Source organism: Bufo bufo, chromosome 2 (genome assembly GCF_905171765.1).
Source record: "Bufo bufo chromosome 2, aBufBuf1.1, whole genome shotgun sequence".
Taxonomy (NCBI): domain Eukaryota; kingdom Metazoa; phylum Chordata; class Amphibia; order Anura; family Bufonidae; genus Bufo; species Bufo bufo.
Window position 1 is genome coordinate 304,719,008 of NC_053390.1, and position 17,677 is coordinate 304,736,684.

The following is a 17,677-nucleotide window of genomic DNA, read 5'->3' on the forward strand; positions in this document are numbered from 1 at the left end:
TCGTGATTTTCTGTGGACCCATTGACTTTCAATGGGTCCATTGAAAACTCGGCTAATGCACCGTTTGTCATCCGAGTCCGTGATCCGTGGTTCCAGTCCGTCCAAAAAATATAACCTGTCCTATTATTTTCGTGGAAAACGGTTCGCGGACCCATTCAAGTCAATAGGACCGCTAAAAAACACGGAGGCACACAAGATTGTCATCCGTGTCCGCGCGTCCGAGTCCGTTTTTTTCCTACCATTTGCATGGCAAACCTGTCTTAGATTTTTTTTTACTTTCCTTCATGTCTGGTGATCCTCCAAAAATAAAGGAAGACACACGGAAACAAAAACGGAAACGGATCACAGAACAACGGAACCCCATTTTGCGGAACGGAACACAACAATGGTCGTGTGCATGAGGCCTTAAAGTAAAAAAAATAACATTAAAAAAAACATTGAAAGTTTAAATCACTCTCCTTACTCAATTTTACATATAAAAATATATAAACACACGATTCAGCATTTTTTTTAAATGACCTTTTCTCCCACAAAACTGTTACCAATAAAAACTACAGTTTGTCCCACAAAAAAACGAGCCCTCATGCAGCTCTGTAGATGGAAATATTAAAAAGTTATGGCTGTCAGAAAATGGCGATGCAAAGAAAATTTAGATTTTTTTAAAGGTTTTTATTTTTTTCAAAAGTAAAAAAAAAAAAACTATAGAAGTTTGGTATCGCCATATTTGTATTGAGCCTCAGAATAAGGATGTCATGTTATTTTTAGCGTCAAGTGAACGCCATGATGTCAAAACCCCAAAAACTTGTCAAAAAATTATTTTTTTCACTTTAAAAAATTACTTTTCCTTATTTTCCAACAGACATGGTAAATTAAATGATGCGAAAAATACGAAAAATAAGTCCTCATATTGCTATATGAATTGAAGATTAAAAAATGGGCTTATTTAAGGGGTTTATTTATTTTTACTTAAAGAGGACCTTTCACCGATTATGACATTGTGAATTAAGTATACAGACATGGAGAGCGGCGCCCGGGGATCTCACTGCACTTACTATTATCCCTGGGCGCCGTTCCGTTCTCCCGCTATGCCCTCCGGTATCTTCGGTCACATAGTTATGGTAGGCGGAGATTTCAGTCACTAAGTTATGGTAGGCGGAGTCTGCCCTTGTTCTGCTGTAGCGCTGGCCAATCGCATTGCAGAGCTCACAGCCTGGGAGAAAATAACCTCCCAGGCTGTGAGCTCTGCGCTGCGATTGGCCAGCGCTACAGCAGAACAAGGGCAGACTTCGCCTACCATAACTTAGTGACTGAAATCTCCGCCTACCATAACTTTGTGACCGAAGATACCGGAGGACATAACGGGAGAACGGAGCGGCGCCCAGGGATAATAGTAAGTGCAGTGAGATCCCCGGGCGCCGCTCTCCATGTCTGTATACTTAGTTCACAATGTCATAATCGGTGAAAGGTCCTCTTCAAGGGGTTAATCAACTCTACAAGCAGCATGCCTGGTTTAATAGGATTGATTCTGCTGAAAGATACAAATTAAAAATATATAGGTCATATACACATATTGTATAAGAGAAATGCTTAAAAATGTGGTTATACACTGACCTAAAGAATTATCAGGAACACCTGTTCTATTTCTCATTAATGCAATTATCTAGTCAACCAATCACATGGCAGTTGCTTCAATGCATTTAGGGGGGTGGTCCTGGTCAAGACAATCTCCTGAACTCCAAACTGAATGTCAGAATGGGAAAGAAAGGTGATTTAAGCAATTTTGAGCGTGGCATGGTTGTTGGTGCCAGACGGGCCGGTCTGAGTATTTCACAATCTGCTCAGTTAGGCCTCATGCACACGACCGTTGTGTGCACCCGTGGCCGTTGTTCCGTTTGACGTGATTTTCTGCGGTCCCATTGACTTTCAATGGGTCCGTTGAAAACTCGGCTGCTGCACCCGTTTTGTCACCCGCGCCCGTGACCCGTGTTTCCTGCCGTGAAAAAAATATAACCTGCCCTATTTTTTTCACGGCTAACGGTTCGCGGCCCCATTCAAGTCAATGGGGCCGTGAAAAACGCGTTTGCACACCCGTTTGACAGCCGTGCCCGCGTCCGCGTCCGCGCCCGTTTTATTTATTTCTTTTGCCATGTTCAAACTGTTTGCCAAACTTTGTGCCAATAAAATTTAAAAAAAATATGTACAGGAAGTTTAAGGTCACAGGTTATGCTAATTTCTAGCCACTTGTGCCTGGAAGCTTCTGTGTGGTGAGGCAGACGTTTAGGATAGTTTCCTGGCACCATGCCACGCTGGAATGTGGAGAGGCTCATCACCCTGGTCCAGGAGAGGCCAGTGATTTGGGATTCACGCTCCAATGACTATTCGGACCGCCTAAAAAAGGATGCTGCGTGGGAGCAAGTTGCCCGGAGCCTGAGAAAAAACGAATGGGCCAAGGCGGATAGGCGAGGCCGGGCCGATTTACGTAAGTGCTAGCAATGCAGTTGTGCTGTCCTTGGCCTGTGTGTGCCCAAAAATATAATGTTTCTAACTCCCTCTGGTCCCATTTTTGGAATTGGGGTGGTCCTGCTTTTTTGGCCAGGAAGGCCTGGACTTGGTTTACCAAAGTGACGACTATTAAATTGCATCCCCCCCCCTTTTTTATCGACAAATGGCTTTGGCTCCTTTTGCACAGTATACAGTACTCATGTCTAATCACATGTCTATGACCTTTTTTTGGCCTGCGCCATGTGCCATTGTAATTGAGCATCTTACAGTTGTCACCTTCACATATATTGCAAATTGGTTTGGACCAAATGGCTTGCACGACTAGTCTCCTCCACCTTGTTCTTCTTCATTAGTATACACACACCAGCTGCACTGTTCCATGTGCTGTTGAATCTCTCCATTTTATATATTTTGTTCTTAGTTCCTATTTTTTTACCATTTTTGTAAAGTTAATGGAGAATTGGTTTGGCAAATTTGGGACTCACAATTGTTTGTTATGTTTTATTTTTTACAGTAAAACTAACTAAAACCCGCTGGGCCAGTTGCCGGGACCAATTCCGGCGGGAGGTCACTAAAAAAGGACGGAGTGGAGAGGGGACGTCAGGGAAGCGCCCCTACATCTACACTGCCCAGTTGCAGTTCTTAAGACCGGTCATGGATATGAGGACGTAAGTTTCATTTTTTGGTTTATATGCATCACAAATTTGAATTATACACTTGCATTTAAATCTTGGTGCCCGAAAGTGTACACAAAAGTAATGGGTTGAGTGAAGTAGGAGAATGGAAGACAGATACTTACAGTAGGCCTGGCATGTCATAACTGACTTCTCCTAGCTCGTTTAAAATTTAAACACCAAGCATGCCAGAATAGCTGTAAGCTAACCAGTCCTGCTTGGAGTTGTAGTTGGGCATCAGATGGTGGGCAAGAGTTTGTACATGCCTGGTGTTGGTTGTCTACATGACTGTTTGTCAACTAGTGTGCCTCCAGCAGTTGCAAATCTCAAACTCCCTGCATGCCCACACAGCCAAAGGCTGTCGGGGCATGCTGGGAGTTGTAGTTTTGCAACAGATTGAGCCACACTGGTTTGTCACACCAGGCTCCACCGCTGAAGAGCTGTCTGATGAGACGACACGTGCCGTGCGCAGACAGCGCCTACCCTCTCTGTTTTGTTCCTGATGAATCAATTCTTTGCTGGTTCGGGAACATTGATGTTTGCAATCTGACCTAGAATAGAGATGCGAGATGACATGTGTGCACTGCATGCATTATCTCTGCAGACAGATGTTCAGTGTGTTTGACGGCTGTTGCTCCCACACCAATTTATGTTTTTAGGGGATTTTTGTTGTTTTGGTTTTCGAATTTGGAGAAATGTGTGTCCAACTAACTTTTTAATGGTAGTTTTGAAAAATATGATTCGTAAAGGGTTTCATAGGGTGTCCATATTTGGCCCATGTAATCTACAGATTTATGCCCTTTTGAAAGTTTGGAAAAATGGGACACATTCGGGATTTGCACAGTCAACTATAATGGTTTAATGTAATAGCACCAACCACGACAGGGATGCCTTACTTAGCACATATAAAATGTCAATACCATAATCCATGGAAAATGGGTATAAAAGATGTTCCACCAATGCTTGCCCAGCCGCATTAAAACTACTACTCTCCATGCTCAAGTGTGGCCTAGTTTTTTTTTATATTCAGAAGAAACTGAGGTGCTCCAAGGGTTAAACCTTACAACATGTATGTTTGGATGGTTGAAGCAGGCCACAGACTATTGAGTTGGCCAAAATATCCACACTGGTTTTATCCCTTGAATGTTTGTTCCTCTACTGGCGCAGGCCAGCCTCAAACGGCAAACAATGGTTTACCATGACATTAACATTAGCCCACGACAAGACTTGGCCATTCGTTGCATTTCCAAGGTATTTTTTAAACGAACTGCACTATTCCACCAAAAGAGGACGGTCATTGTGTTCAGTCAAATATCTGATGTATGATGCTACTCTCTCTACATTATTTTAAGAACACGCCTGGTTACACCTAATATAAATGATGTACTTTAGAAATGTTGAAAGCAAATGCTCTAATTTTTACTTTTGGTTATTTCAAATACAGAACTGTGGACAGTCTGGATCCTACGGAAGATTCCGACTCAGGTGGGAGTGAAAGCCCAGCCGTCTTTTCACCTGAACCAAGTCCAGCACCTACGCCGGCGGAGGACGTGGACGACTCCACACTGGCCCAGGCCCCCCTACCACTAGCCAGTCCATCGCGGAATCCTCAGCCGCAGCCAAGACGTCGCCGCCAAGTCCCTCCTGCCACCTCTGAGCAAGAGAGTCGTGCGGCAATTGATGCACGCCTCATTGAATTTCTTGCTCAGAGGCGGAGTGATGGTGTGGAGGACAAGATGCTTAGGGGACTTGGGCCCCTATTGAAGCTTGTTTCGCCAAATGACCAACACCAGTGCCTGGCTTCTTTGATTGTGGTCCTCAAAATGTTCACCCTTCCTAATCATGGTGACATTCTAGCGCAATTAAATAACATGAGGAGGGAAATAGAGGATGCCGCACAGCCCCCACCTCCTGACCCCTTTCAATTTGCTCCACAACACACCCAGCCACCTTCTTTCCCCCCACACCACCAGTATGGCCTACCCCAGGGCCAAAGGCAAGGTGTGGCTCAGCCCCTTTACCCGGGCAGTTTGCCACCATGTCCACCACAGCAGGCCCAAGGAAGGCCACGGTCATCCTATCCAGTGGGTTCCTTCACGCAGGACCTGCTGAATATGTGATTTGTTTGATTTTAAGTTTTGTTTATGTTTGTAAAATGTTTGGCCCTTAATTTGGGCAACTTAGTATATCGTTCTTGAACGTGCAGGCCATTTGTTTTGATAAAACAGTGTTTGTGGCCCAAAATTGTGGTCTGTTTTGTTTTTTTGCACAATACACCAAACAGTTTCCATGAACAAAAGTAATATTTTGTAAAATTACACGCACAGGAGCTCACAAAACAACACTTTATTTGTATTGACAAAAACTTTATTTAAGGCAACTTTGGAGTCGAGGTATTAGAAGATTTTTCGGACAATATACTACACAAAAAAAGATGTTTTAATCAATTTGACCAAAGCATCGTTTCCAAATAGTTATATGCAGAATTCAATATGATCTGTCCAAAAAATCTCAGCCCGCAAGCCCACGTCAAGGGTCCTCTTTATCTTGCGAGTCCCTACACTCAACTATCACAATATTTTTACGTAATCTATCTACAAAAAAAAAAAAAAACTAAAGAGCCCAGAAGATTTCAAATACTGCCACGAATAGCGTCCCTCTGCCATGGCACGGACCCCTCTGAGCTGAAAAAGTAGTCTGCATAGAGTTCCCGAACTGCAATGCCAGCAGTCCCAGGTCGTCTATGCAGGGACCTTTCCAAACCCAAATCTGAAGACGTAGGAAGATCTGCCAGGTCAACAGAAGAGGAAGCCTCGTGAATCCTGGTGAAGTTGTGGAGAACAATACAAGCTTGAATCACCAGGGTAACATTATCCGGATCCATCTGTATGGATGACAAAAACACCCTCCACTTGCTAGAGAGAATACCAAAAGCGCACTCCACATACCGACGGGCACGAGTCAACCGGTAGTTGAATATACGCCTCCTGACATCCAAACCACGCTTTGGAAAGGGCCGCATAACATGGGGAGTCAATGCAAACCCTTCATCCGCCACGATGACAAATGGAGCCGGCGGACCTGCATATCCGGGCAGTCTTCTGGACTCGGGCAGGGCAAGCTGGTTGTCACGAAGCCGCTCACCCATTCTAGAAGCACTAAAGATGCGAGCATCCGCAGTGCTTCCATAGGCCCCGATATCAACCATTATAAACCGGTAATGACTGTCAGCAACAGCCATCAGCACTACCGAAAAATATTGCTTATAATTGAAGAAACGGCTCCCTGAGTGAGGCGGCTTCTTCACACGGATGTGCTTGCCATCCATTGCCCCGATGCAGTTTGGAAACTGCGCAGAAATTTGGAAGCCCTCAGCGATCCGAACCCAATCGTCCGCCTTGGGCTGCGGCATCACCGTCTCTCGGAGTTGCTGCCAGATGACATGGCAAGTGTGTCGTACAATCCGAGATATCGTCGAGGTTCCTAACAGAAACTCAAAATGCAGGGATGCAAAAGAGTTTCCAGAGGCAAGGAATCTGTTGACAAAGGAAAAAGGCATCAGTAAATGCAAGGAAACCACAGATTCATGATTCTAGTCGAATTTTGAATACACTACATGATTGTAAACACCCTATGTGTAGAGAAGCGGAAACCTATGGGACAGGTTCCAGAGGCCCTCTGTGTGGGCACCCCCAACCATTGAAAAGTCTAGGGCTTTCCAAAAAACTCCATCGACTTTCAAAAGCATTCATCAGCACAGGGCACACTATGAAAACGACAGGCAGCCTGGAATTACACTAGGCATTTAGGGCACAATGCGAAAAGGCTTAATCGCTAAACTATATTGGACTACAGTATTCCTGCAAATTGGCCGTGTGTACATTTTGCATTAAACTGGAAGGATCGGGATTGATATTTCGCATCCCGGGCGCAAAACGGCTCGCCATCACTGCCCCTTGACCATGATTGCTTAAACTCCCGTTACGGTTTAAAATGCAAAGGGCAAACCCAAATCAGCAAATGGGGTGTGGCCAGGACTACCACAAGTAAGTTCCAACAACTGTGTTTAGCCCCTTGGAAATGGAGATAGTCATGCGCAAGTCCAAAAAGATGAGAACATTAGGCATAAAGAGTACAATAGCAGACAATCGCAGGTGTTGACAGCAGCACAATCCTCAATAATATGGAACAGACTGGTATCTAGACTTCAAATAGGGTGGTGCACGCAGCTACATATCCTGACCGAGGAACCCAATTCTTATAGACACTCCAAAAATCCAAGGCACCCAACAGCAATTGTAAAAAAAAAAAAAAAAAAAAAAAAAAGGTTACAGCCTGCTGGAACATGGCTGACTGACTGACTAAAGCAACCTTTTACAAAACCTACTGGCGAGTGCAGAGGATTCATGGAGTGTCTGGAGGCCGTTAGCTGAACACACGTTTAAAACTTGCACAAAATAAACTAAAAACTGCAATAATGGATTCTTAGGTGGCAGGGAATAAAGGGGTAAAGCAAAAAACAGCTCTAAAAAGTTTTAAACAACAAATAGAAACGTTAACAAAGCAAACAGTAGCACATGTTTCACAGCAGCCATTTTCAAGCACATGTTACTCCTGACACAAGCACTGCACATTACTGGGTAAAGTTAAAATGTTCAATATTGCTTACCTCAACGTGACAATGAGCCTTTCCGTAGGAGAAATGCTGCGCCTCATATTGGTGTCCATAAAGGTAAGGACAGTACGTAGAGACGACAGCAAGCGATCAAATGTACCCACTGACATCCGACAGAAGGAATAGAACTTCTCAGGATGCTGCCGCAGATCATTGTAGAGGGTATGGAAGTGTCCTTTCCGGTAGCGTTGGGAAACAATCGGATGGACCCAAAATCGTCGCCGTCTAACAGGTTGCTCATTCAACAAAGGAGTGCGCGGTCCCCATTGCCGACAAACAACCCAATGCAGTAAGAACTCTTCCTCTGAATCCGACATGGTGAAACAGCAAAGAGAAGCAGCCAAAATAACCTCTGTACTCTGGAAAGACTACAGAAAATGGCCACAAAACCAAACTCAGGTGCCCTTCATTTATACCAGTATCCAGGGTGGAGCTATTAAAATCACATTCTTTAAACCATCCCATGTTTTATGACGGGCCGCAAAAAAAACGGGAACACGGACACACGGAAGCACAACGGTTGCAAAAACGGTCACGGATCACGGACCAACGGAACCCCGTTTTGCGGCCCGCAAAAAAATACTGTCGTGTGCATGAGGCCTTACTGGGATTTTCACGCACAACCATTTCTAGGTTTTACAAAGAATGGTGTGAAAAGGGAAAAACATCCAGTATGCGGTAGTCCTGTGGGCAAAAATGCCTTGTGGATGATAGAGGTCAGAGGAGAATGGGCTGACTGATTCAAGCTGATAGAAGAGCAACGTTGACTGAAATAACCACTCGTTACAACTGAGGTATGCAGCAAAGCATTTGTGAAGCCACAACACGCACAACCTTGAGGCGGATGGGCTACAACAGCAGAAGACCCTACCGGGTACCACTCATCTCCACTACAAATAGGAAAAAGAGGCTACAATTTGCACAAGCTCACCAAAATTGGACTGTTGAAGACTGGAAAAATGTTGCCTGGTCTAATGAGTCTCGATTTCTGTTGAGACATTCAAATGGTAGAGTCCGAATGTGGCGTAAACAGAATGAGAACATGTATCCATCCTCTGATGGCTACTTCCAGCAGGATAATGCACCATGTCACAAAGCTCAAATCATTTCAAATTGGTTTCTTGAACATGAGAATGAGTTCACTGTACTAAAATGGCCCCCACAGTCACCAGATCTCAACCCAATAGAGCATCTTTGGGATGTGGTGGAACGGGAGCTTCGTGCCCTGGATGTGCATCCCTCAAATCTCCATCAACTGCAAGATCCTATCCTATCAATATGGGCCAACATTTCTAAAGAATGCTATCAGCACCTTGTTGAATCAATGCCAGGAAGAATTAAGGCAGTTCTGAAGGTAAAAGGGGGTCCAACACCATATTAGTATGGTGTTCCTAATAATTCTTTAGGTGAGTGTATATTCCATTATAGACAGCTTTGTGAAACCAGTTGTAAACCTGGAATTACTTTCTGTTGAACATTTGATGTACGGCAATGGCAGAGTTGGTTGTTCTGTATTTGGTACCAATTTAGATTCTTCCTAAATTTTGACAATACAAACAGTAATGCACGTATAGATACAAAGAAAAGACTAAGGCTACGTTCACACTAGCATTTTTACTGGATCCGGCAGGGTTCAGCAAAAACGCTTCCGTTACTGATATACAACCATCTGCATCCGTTATGAAGGGATCCGGTTGTATTATCTTTAATATAGCCAAGACGGATCCGTCATGAACTCCATGGAGGACAGATCTGTTTTCTATTTTGGCAGATTGTGGCAGAGAATACGTATCCGTCCCCATTGACTTGCATTGGGGGTCTTGCTGGATCCATCTTGCTCCGATCCCAGGATGGAAAGCAAACTACAACATGTTGCGGTTTGCTCTCCAGTATGGGAACGCAACTAAAATAAATGGAACGGAATGCATTTTGGAGCATTCTGTTCTGTTCAGTTACGTTTTGTCTCAATTGACAATGAATGGGAACAAAACTGAAGCTTTTTTTTCTGGTATTGAGACCCTATGACAGATCTCAATACAGGAAAATAATAATGCTAGTGTGAAAGTAGCAAGTGTTGTATACATTCACAACGTTACCCAAGATACTTAGAAATCTGTAAAAAGAGTATCGTGTATTGCACAAGACATCTGTCCTATGATCAAAGAGGATCAATTGAAAGATGTTGGTAAGTGTAAAACATAAATAGCATACATAGTAATAGAGTTTGTAAGGATGAAAAAAGACATACTGTAAGTCCATACAGTTCAACTTATTATACTGCAACATTTACATGCAGGTCCGCTCACCTGCTTTGCGGTGTTTCACTCCAGAAATACAGTTGCAAGAAAAAGTATGTGAACCCGTTGGAATAATATGGATTTCTGCACAAATTAGTCATAAAATGCGATCCGATCTTCATCTAAGTCACAACAATAGACAATCACAGTCTGCTTAAACTAATAACACACAAATAATTAAATGTTACCATGTTTTTTTTGAACACACCATGTAAACATTCACAGTGCAGGTGGAAAAGGTATGTCAACCCTTGGATTTAATAACTGGTTAAACCTCCTCTGGCAGCAATAACTTCAACCAAACGTTTCCTGTAGTTGCAGATCAGACGTGCACAACGGTCAGGAATAATTCTTGACCATTCCTCTTTACAGAACTGTTTCAGTTCAGCAATATTCTTTGGATATCTGGTGTGAATCGCATTCTTGAGGTCATGCCACAGCATCTCAATCGGGTTGAGGTCAGGACTCTGACAGGGCCACTCCAGAAGGCGTATTTTCTTCTGTTTAAGCCATTCTGTTGTTGATTTACTTCTATGCTTTGGGTCGTTGTCCTGTTGCAACACCCATCTTATGTTGAGCTTCAGCTGGTGGACAGATGGCCTTAAGTTCTCCTGCAAAATGTCTTGATAAACTTGGGAATTCATTTTTCATTAGATGATAGCAATCCGTCCAGGCCCTAACGCAGCAAAGCAGCCCCAAACCATGATGCCCCATCACCATACTTCACAGTTGGGATAAGGTTTTGATGTTGGTGTGATGTGCCTCTTTTTCTCCACACATAGTGTTGTGTGTTTTTTCCAAACAACTCAACTTTGGTTTCATCTGTCCACAGAATATTTTGCCAGTACTGCTGTGGAACATCCAGGTGCTCTTGTGCAAACTGTAAACGTGCAGCAATGTTTTTTTTGGACAGCTGAGGCTTCCTCTGTGGTATCCTCCCATGAAATCCATTCTTGTTTAGTGTTTTACATATCGTAGATTCGCTAACATGGATGTTAGCATATGCCAGAGACTTTTGTAAGTCTTTAGCTGACACTCTAGGATTCTTCTTCACCTCATTGAGCAGTCTGACCTGTGCTCTTGCAGTCATCTTTACAGGACGGCCACTCCTAGGGAGAGTAGCAGCAGTGCTGAACTTTCTCCATTTATAGACAATTTGTCTTACTGTGGACTGATGAACAGCAAGGCTTTTGGAGATACTTTTATAACCCTTTCCAGCTTTATGCAAGTCAACAATTCTTAATCGTAGGTCTTCTGAGAGCTCTTTTGTGCGAGGCATCATTTACATCAGGCAATGCTTCTTGTGAAAAGCAAACCGGTGTGTGTTTTTTATAGGGCAGAGCAGCTGTAACCAACACCTCCAATCTCATCTCATTGATTGGACTCCAGTTGGCTGACACCTCACTCCAATTAGCTCTTGGAGATGTCATTAGTCTAGGGGTTAACATACTTTTTCCACCTGCACTGCGAATGTTTACATGGTATGTTCAATAAAAACATGGTAACATTTAATTCTTTGTGTGTTATTAGTTTAAGCAGACTGTGATTGTCTATTGTTGGGACTTAGATGAAGATCAGATCACATTTTATGACCAATTTGTGCAGAAATCCATATCATTCCAAAGGGTTCACATACTTTTTCTTGCAACTGTAGCTGCTGATGGAGGGTTCCATCCACCAGTGACCTCCATTCACTTACACTGGGAACGGAATGTGCATGCACTAGTTCCCCTGTCCATCTCCAGTGTAAACTAATGGAGGCCACTGATGGACGGCCATGTTCCTAGTGTAACGCCGGCATGTAAACTTGAATTATTCATATTAAAATATCAGACATCAGTGCTGATTGTTTAATAATGCTTATTACTATCTACATGCACGTGCTGTTACCACCACATCTGCAGTGAGTAATATAAACTGGCCAACCCATTTAAAGATGTCTGCTTTAATATACAGTAGATTACTATGTCTGTACAGTGGGTTGTATTAATGTATTTCTCTTGTATTTTTTTTCTTCTGTCAGATCATACTCAAATTAAGTTCAGATCTCCCAGAAATGAAATTATGGCATCTTGTGAGAACAAGAATAATTCAACTTTAATTTGCTTAGTCTCTGACTTCTGGCCTCATGATGCTTCCATTGCCTGGTTGAAGAATGGGCAAATACTCCAAGACAAAGGCAAGGATTTTATTGCCATGTTAAACAGAAAAAATAACATGTACTTTGGAAAGAGTGCAATAAGTGTACAATGGAATGAAAAAGACATTTATACATGTCAAATTACCCATCAAGCTCAGCACTATCTGATGAATATCACTAAATGCTCTGGTAAGTAACAATCTGACTTGATTTTTTTTACTGCACTTTCTAATTTGCTTTTTAAAATAAATAAAAAATGTTCCAAACATTATCCCGTATTGGGGCAGAAGGTGATTAAATACACACATTGTTACTGGAAAAAAACAGTGGCTTGCTCTGAACAAGCGGTCCAAACATTATGCCTTAAAGCAGGGATGCTCAACCTGCGGCCCTCCAGCTGTTGCAAAACTACAACTCCCAGCATACCCCAAAAGTTGCAGTCTGTCTAGGCATGCTGGGAGATGTAGTTTTGAAACAGCTGGTGGAACGCAGGTTGTTAAAGTTTTGTTATTTTTATTTTTTTTGCAATGTGTAGGGACAGTGATAAGGACCATTTTTGTTATATACTTTAATTACTGAAATTGTACGTTTCTATTACAAAAATAGCTCTGAAGTGGTCCATTTTTTGCATTAGCAGCATTCTTCGGCTTCTAATTACTGAACTGTGGAGACGCACTCCAGGCTGACTGCTGCTGCCCCCACTGCCTTTCTTTTATCCTATGTAGCCCTAAAACTGCCTATATATTATATCTGTAGTTGGCTGTTTTCTCTATAATTGTTCCTTTGTAAGGCTGGAGTGATGTGTAAGAAGAGAACAGCTAGATGAATTACAGCGAGAATTGATCACTAAGCATTCACTATTGAGAAGGCAGGGAGGCAAGTAACAGATGTTCTACACTATATAGGGATATAACTGTCCCTAGTAGCTGTTACTTGTCTTCCTGACTTCTTAATAGCGAGCGGTATGTATTTGTTTGCTGATTTGCATCAGCCTGGCGGTGCAGTTGAAAAATCTGCTCCATTATGTTTCTGATACTGAATTGGCTGCTGTTGGTGCTGTTTTGACTTCTGTTACTTGGGGTAGAAGAGACAGAGTGAGGTCGGTGACTCAGCAGAGGTTGTAGTGGGGCCAGGGATGGATTTGGAACATAAAGTTGCCCTGGAAAAAAATCTAAATGTGGCTCCATGCCGTAATTGGGTCTAAATTAACAAATGAGGCCAACACAAGTAGGTAGGGACAACTCAAGTGGGGGGATGGGGCGGGGGAGTCAAGAATACAATAGTGCAGCATATAATACCACCCCAGCATAACCGAATGCCACAGAGTCGTACAAAATACTGTCCCAGCAACATAAAATACCTCCCTATATGTACCTGACATTTCCAGCATTAATTAATGCTAGGAGCATAAAGTTGTTATGTACTTGGCTGGAGGCTGCAAGGAGGGCTCAGGTGGCCCACCGTAGATCGGCTCAGCCGAAAGCTGCAGCAAGCTGTGTGCACGCAGTGTATCTTGGTAATACACCAGTTCTGACTTACTTTCAGAAACAGAAAACATTCCCCCATTTTGCTTAGATTGCGAGGGTTTAAAAGCATGTCTATTCAGTAATTTTAAGATAGCTTGATGCTAATGATATTCCTATCAGTACGTAAGCAAGAGAGCATACAGCTTTCCATGCTCGCTAGGTTAGCCAACGTTCCACGGCCCCACTGCATTGATTGATCATCATGGCCAGTGTCATTATCATATCATTCATCCTCCTGCACTACTAACTGCTCCTCCTCTAGTGACAGTACTTCATCCTCCTCCACATTCTTGTCCATGAAATTTTGTGTGTAGGTCCTCAACAGCTACAGGGTGGCCAGCAAAATGGGCAAGCTGTTCTTCTCCCACCATCTTTTGCTACATCAACTTGAATATTTTCTCTTTTACAAGTATCAGAGAAATTATAAGCTGCCACACTGTCTGAGCTGAAAAAAACTCCCTGTTCCCTGCCATGGTGGCATCATGCATCAACATGTCTTATTTCCCCCACATTCAGAGTATCCATAATATTTCTGCCATTGTCACTGATTATTTTGTCCGGTTAAAGTTGGTGGGGAGATATCCAGCGGGAAATCTGCTGTGTGGTTTCTCTTCCCAGTTCTAAGACACCATGGCAACACTTCAGGTTACAGATATGAAAGGAGAGCTGTTTCTGTTGGGGATGGTAGAAAGCCCACTGAAATGGATACAGATGGAGGATATGAATAAGAGACTGGTGTCGAAACCACACCAACAAAAACATGGCGGTGTCAATAGGACTGTTACTGTGGTGCTGCGTACTGCTGCAGAAATCATTGACTCAGTGGACCCTAAAAGACAAGTACTGTCCCTGGCCGTAACAACTGCTCCATGTGTCCATGGTGACATGCACCTTGGTGCACAGCAACATTTTCCAGGAGCATCTTACGCTCTCCACCGAATGAGAGTACAAGGCATGGATGACTTTTCTTGAGAAGTTATGGAAGATGCAGATAGCGATAGTTTGGTAAATGCAGGCGCAATGGAGAAAACAAATTTTTAGGGAGACAACTTTTATACATTTTGGTGGTGACCTAGAGACAATTTTCAACAATTTTTTGAGAACAAGACAGTTTTAAACAATTTCTTAGAATAAAAAATTTCTGAGAACTAGACAATTTTAAATACTTTTTTAGAAAAAAAAATTGACTGCTGGCCAGAGGTACTAATATACTAAGGTACTTTTTAAATACAGTCATGTCCATAAATATTGGGACATCATTACAATTCTAACATTTTTGGGTCTATACACCACCACAATGGATTTGAAATGAAACGAACAAGATGTGCTTTACCTGCAGACTGTCAGCTTTAATTTGAGGGTATTTACATCCAAATCACCAAATCAGGTGAACGGTGTAGGAATTACAACAGTTTGCATATGTGCCTCCCACTTGTTAAGGGACCAAAAGTAATGGGACAATTGGCTTCTCAGCTGTTCCATGGCCAGGTGTGTGTTATTCCCTCATTATCCCAATTACAATGAGCAGATAAAAGGTCCAGATTTCATTTCAAGTGTGCTATTTGCATTTGGAATCTGTTGCTGTCAACTCTCAAGATGAGATCCAAAGAGCTGTCACTAACAGTGAAGCAAGCCATCATTAGGCTGAAAAAAAACAAAACAAACCCATCAGAGATAGCAAAAAACTTTAGGCGTGACCAAAACAAGTGTTTGGAACATTCTTAAAAAGAAGGAACGCATCGGTGATGTCAGCAACACCAAAAGACCCGGAAAACCACGGAAACCAATTGTGGTGGATGACCGAAGACTTCTTTCCCTGGTGAAGAAAATACCCTTCACAACAATTGGCCAGATCAAGAACACTCTCCAGGAGGTAGGTGTATGTGTGTCAAAGTCAACAATCAAGAGAAGACTTCACCAGAGTGAATACAGAGGGTTCACCACAAAATGTAAACCATTGGTGAGCCTCAAAAACAGGAAGGCCAGATTAATGTTTGCCAAGCAACATCTAAAAAAGCCTTCACAGTTCTGGAACAACATCCTATGGACAGATGAGACCAAGATCAACTTGCACCAGAGTGATGGGAAAAGAAGAGTATGGAGAAGGAAAGGAACTGCTCATGATCCTAAGCATACCACCTTATCAGTGAAGCATGGTGGTGGTAGTGTCATGACGTGGGCATGTATGGCTGCCAATGGAACTGGTTCTATTGTATTTATTGATGATGTGACTGCTGACAAAAGGAGCAGGACGAATTCTGAAGTGTTTCAGGCAATATTATATGCTCATATTCAGCCAAATGCTTCAGAACTCATTGGATGGTGCTTCACAGTGCAGATGGACAATGACCCAAAGCATACTGCAAAAGCAACCAAAAAGTTTTTTAAGGGAAAGAAGTGGAATGTTATGTAATGGCCAAGTCAATCACCTCACCTGAATCCGATTGGGCATGCATTTCACTTGCTGAAGTCAAAACTGAAGGGAAAATGCCCCAAGAAAGCAGGAACTGAAGACAGTTGCAGTAGAGGCCTGGCAGAACATCACCAGGGATGAAACCCAGCGTCTGGTGATGTCTATGCGTTCCAGACTTCAGGCTGTAATTGACTGCAAAGGATTTGCAACCAAGTATTAAAAAGTGAAAGTTTGATTTATTATTATTCTGTCCCATTACTTTTGGTTCCTTAACAAGTGGGAGGCACATATAAAAACTGTTGTAATTCCTACACCGTTCACATGATTTGGATGTAAATGCCCTCAAATTAAAGCTGACAGTCTGCAGTTAAATCACATCTTGTTTGTTTCATTTCAAATCCATTGTGGTGGTGTATAGAGCCAAAAATGTTAGAATTGTGTCGATGTCCCAATATTTATGGACCTGACTGTATATTGTTAGTGCACAGGCACATTAGAAAATCTAAACCAATGTACGTTAGGTCAGCAATACGACTGATAAATCTATTTTCTTTACTTTTGTTTGAAAAACAAATTGGCACTTGGAGAAGCTATGCACTGATAAACAGTAGCAGATTTGCAATAGTTTTTTGGGAAAGAATTACAGGTGCAGTTAAATGTCTCTTGCTATGAACACTATATTCGGCTGAACACCGCGATGGGCCGAGCATGCTCGCCCAACACTAGCAGTGTGCAATGAAATATATGCTGCTGGTAGTGCTGGGAATATGCCTATAAAACATTTATAAACTGTAAATTGTAGAAGCTTTGTAACAGGTTTTTGGTGGAAAAAAGGTTGGCTTATGCACACACAAAAAGAGTACTATCTCTTTAAATGATCAGTATGACGCAAATTGCCAAATATTCAGATTCATTTAGAAGAGTTTTTGTGAACTTCTTAACAAATATGATTTGGTTAGAATAGATTTGGTTATCTCTACTTCACTGATTGGTTGCTATGGGCAACAAAGACAGTTTTTATTTTAGTTTCATAAATCTGCTCTTGCATTCTGTTGATTGTATTTCTGTGTTGTGTGAGAATCACAGCATGTTATATATTCTGCGTTTTTCGCCGAGAGAAGCGAATGGCCCTTCAGTGAAAAATGCATTGCGTCCGGATGCAATGTGTTTTTAACTGATGGTCGTTAGGAGATGTTGTGTTTAAACGCATCAAAAAGCATTGCACCCGCGCAGAAAAAACTGAAACACTGAACGCAAGCAATTGCAGACAAAACTGACTGAATTTGCTTGCAAAATGGGGCGAGTTTCACTAAACGAATTCTGAACACATCCTGAACGCACCCTGATACAATCCGTATCGTTCGTGTGAAAGAGGCCAAACATACCTTTAATAACTAACTTGTATTTGTGTTTTTTCAAAAGTATTGTCCAAGGGCCTTAAAGGGGTTAT

General features: G+C 42.4%; 1 protein-coding gene and 1 gene segment (V, D, J or C); both read left to right on the forward strand.

Annotated features, from left to right (window-relative positions):
* Positions 1-17,677, forward strand: part of LOC120989007 — a 769,594-nt gene that overhangs the window by 695,813 nt on the left and 56,104 nt on the right. For all 8 annotated transcript variants that reach the window (XM_040416849.1, XM_040416848.1, XM_040416847.1 and 5 more), the window contains one exon: positions 12,172-12,477. In XM_040416849.1, the coding sequence (XP_040272783.1) occupies positions 12,172-12,477 (306 nt within the window). The remainder of the gene's footprint in view (positions 1-12,171; positions 12,478-17,677) is intronic.
* Positions 1-17,677, forward strand: part of LOC120989011 — a 326,239-nt gene that overhangs the window by 83,957 nt on the left and 224,605 nt on the right.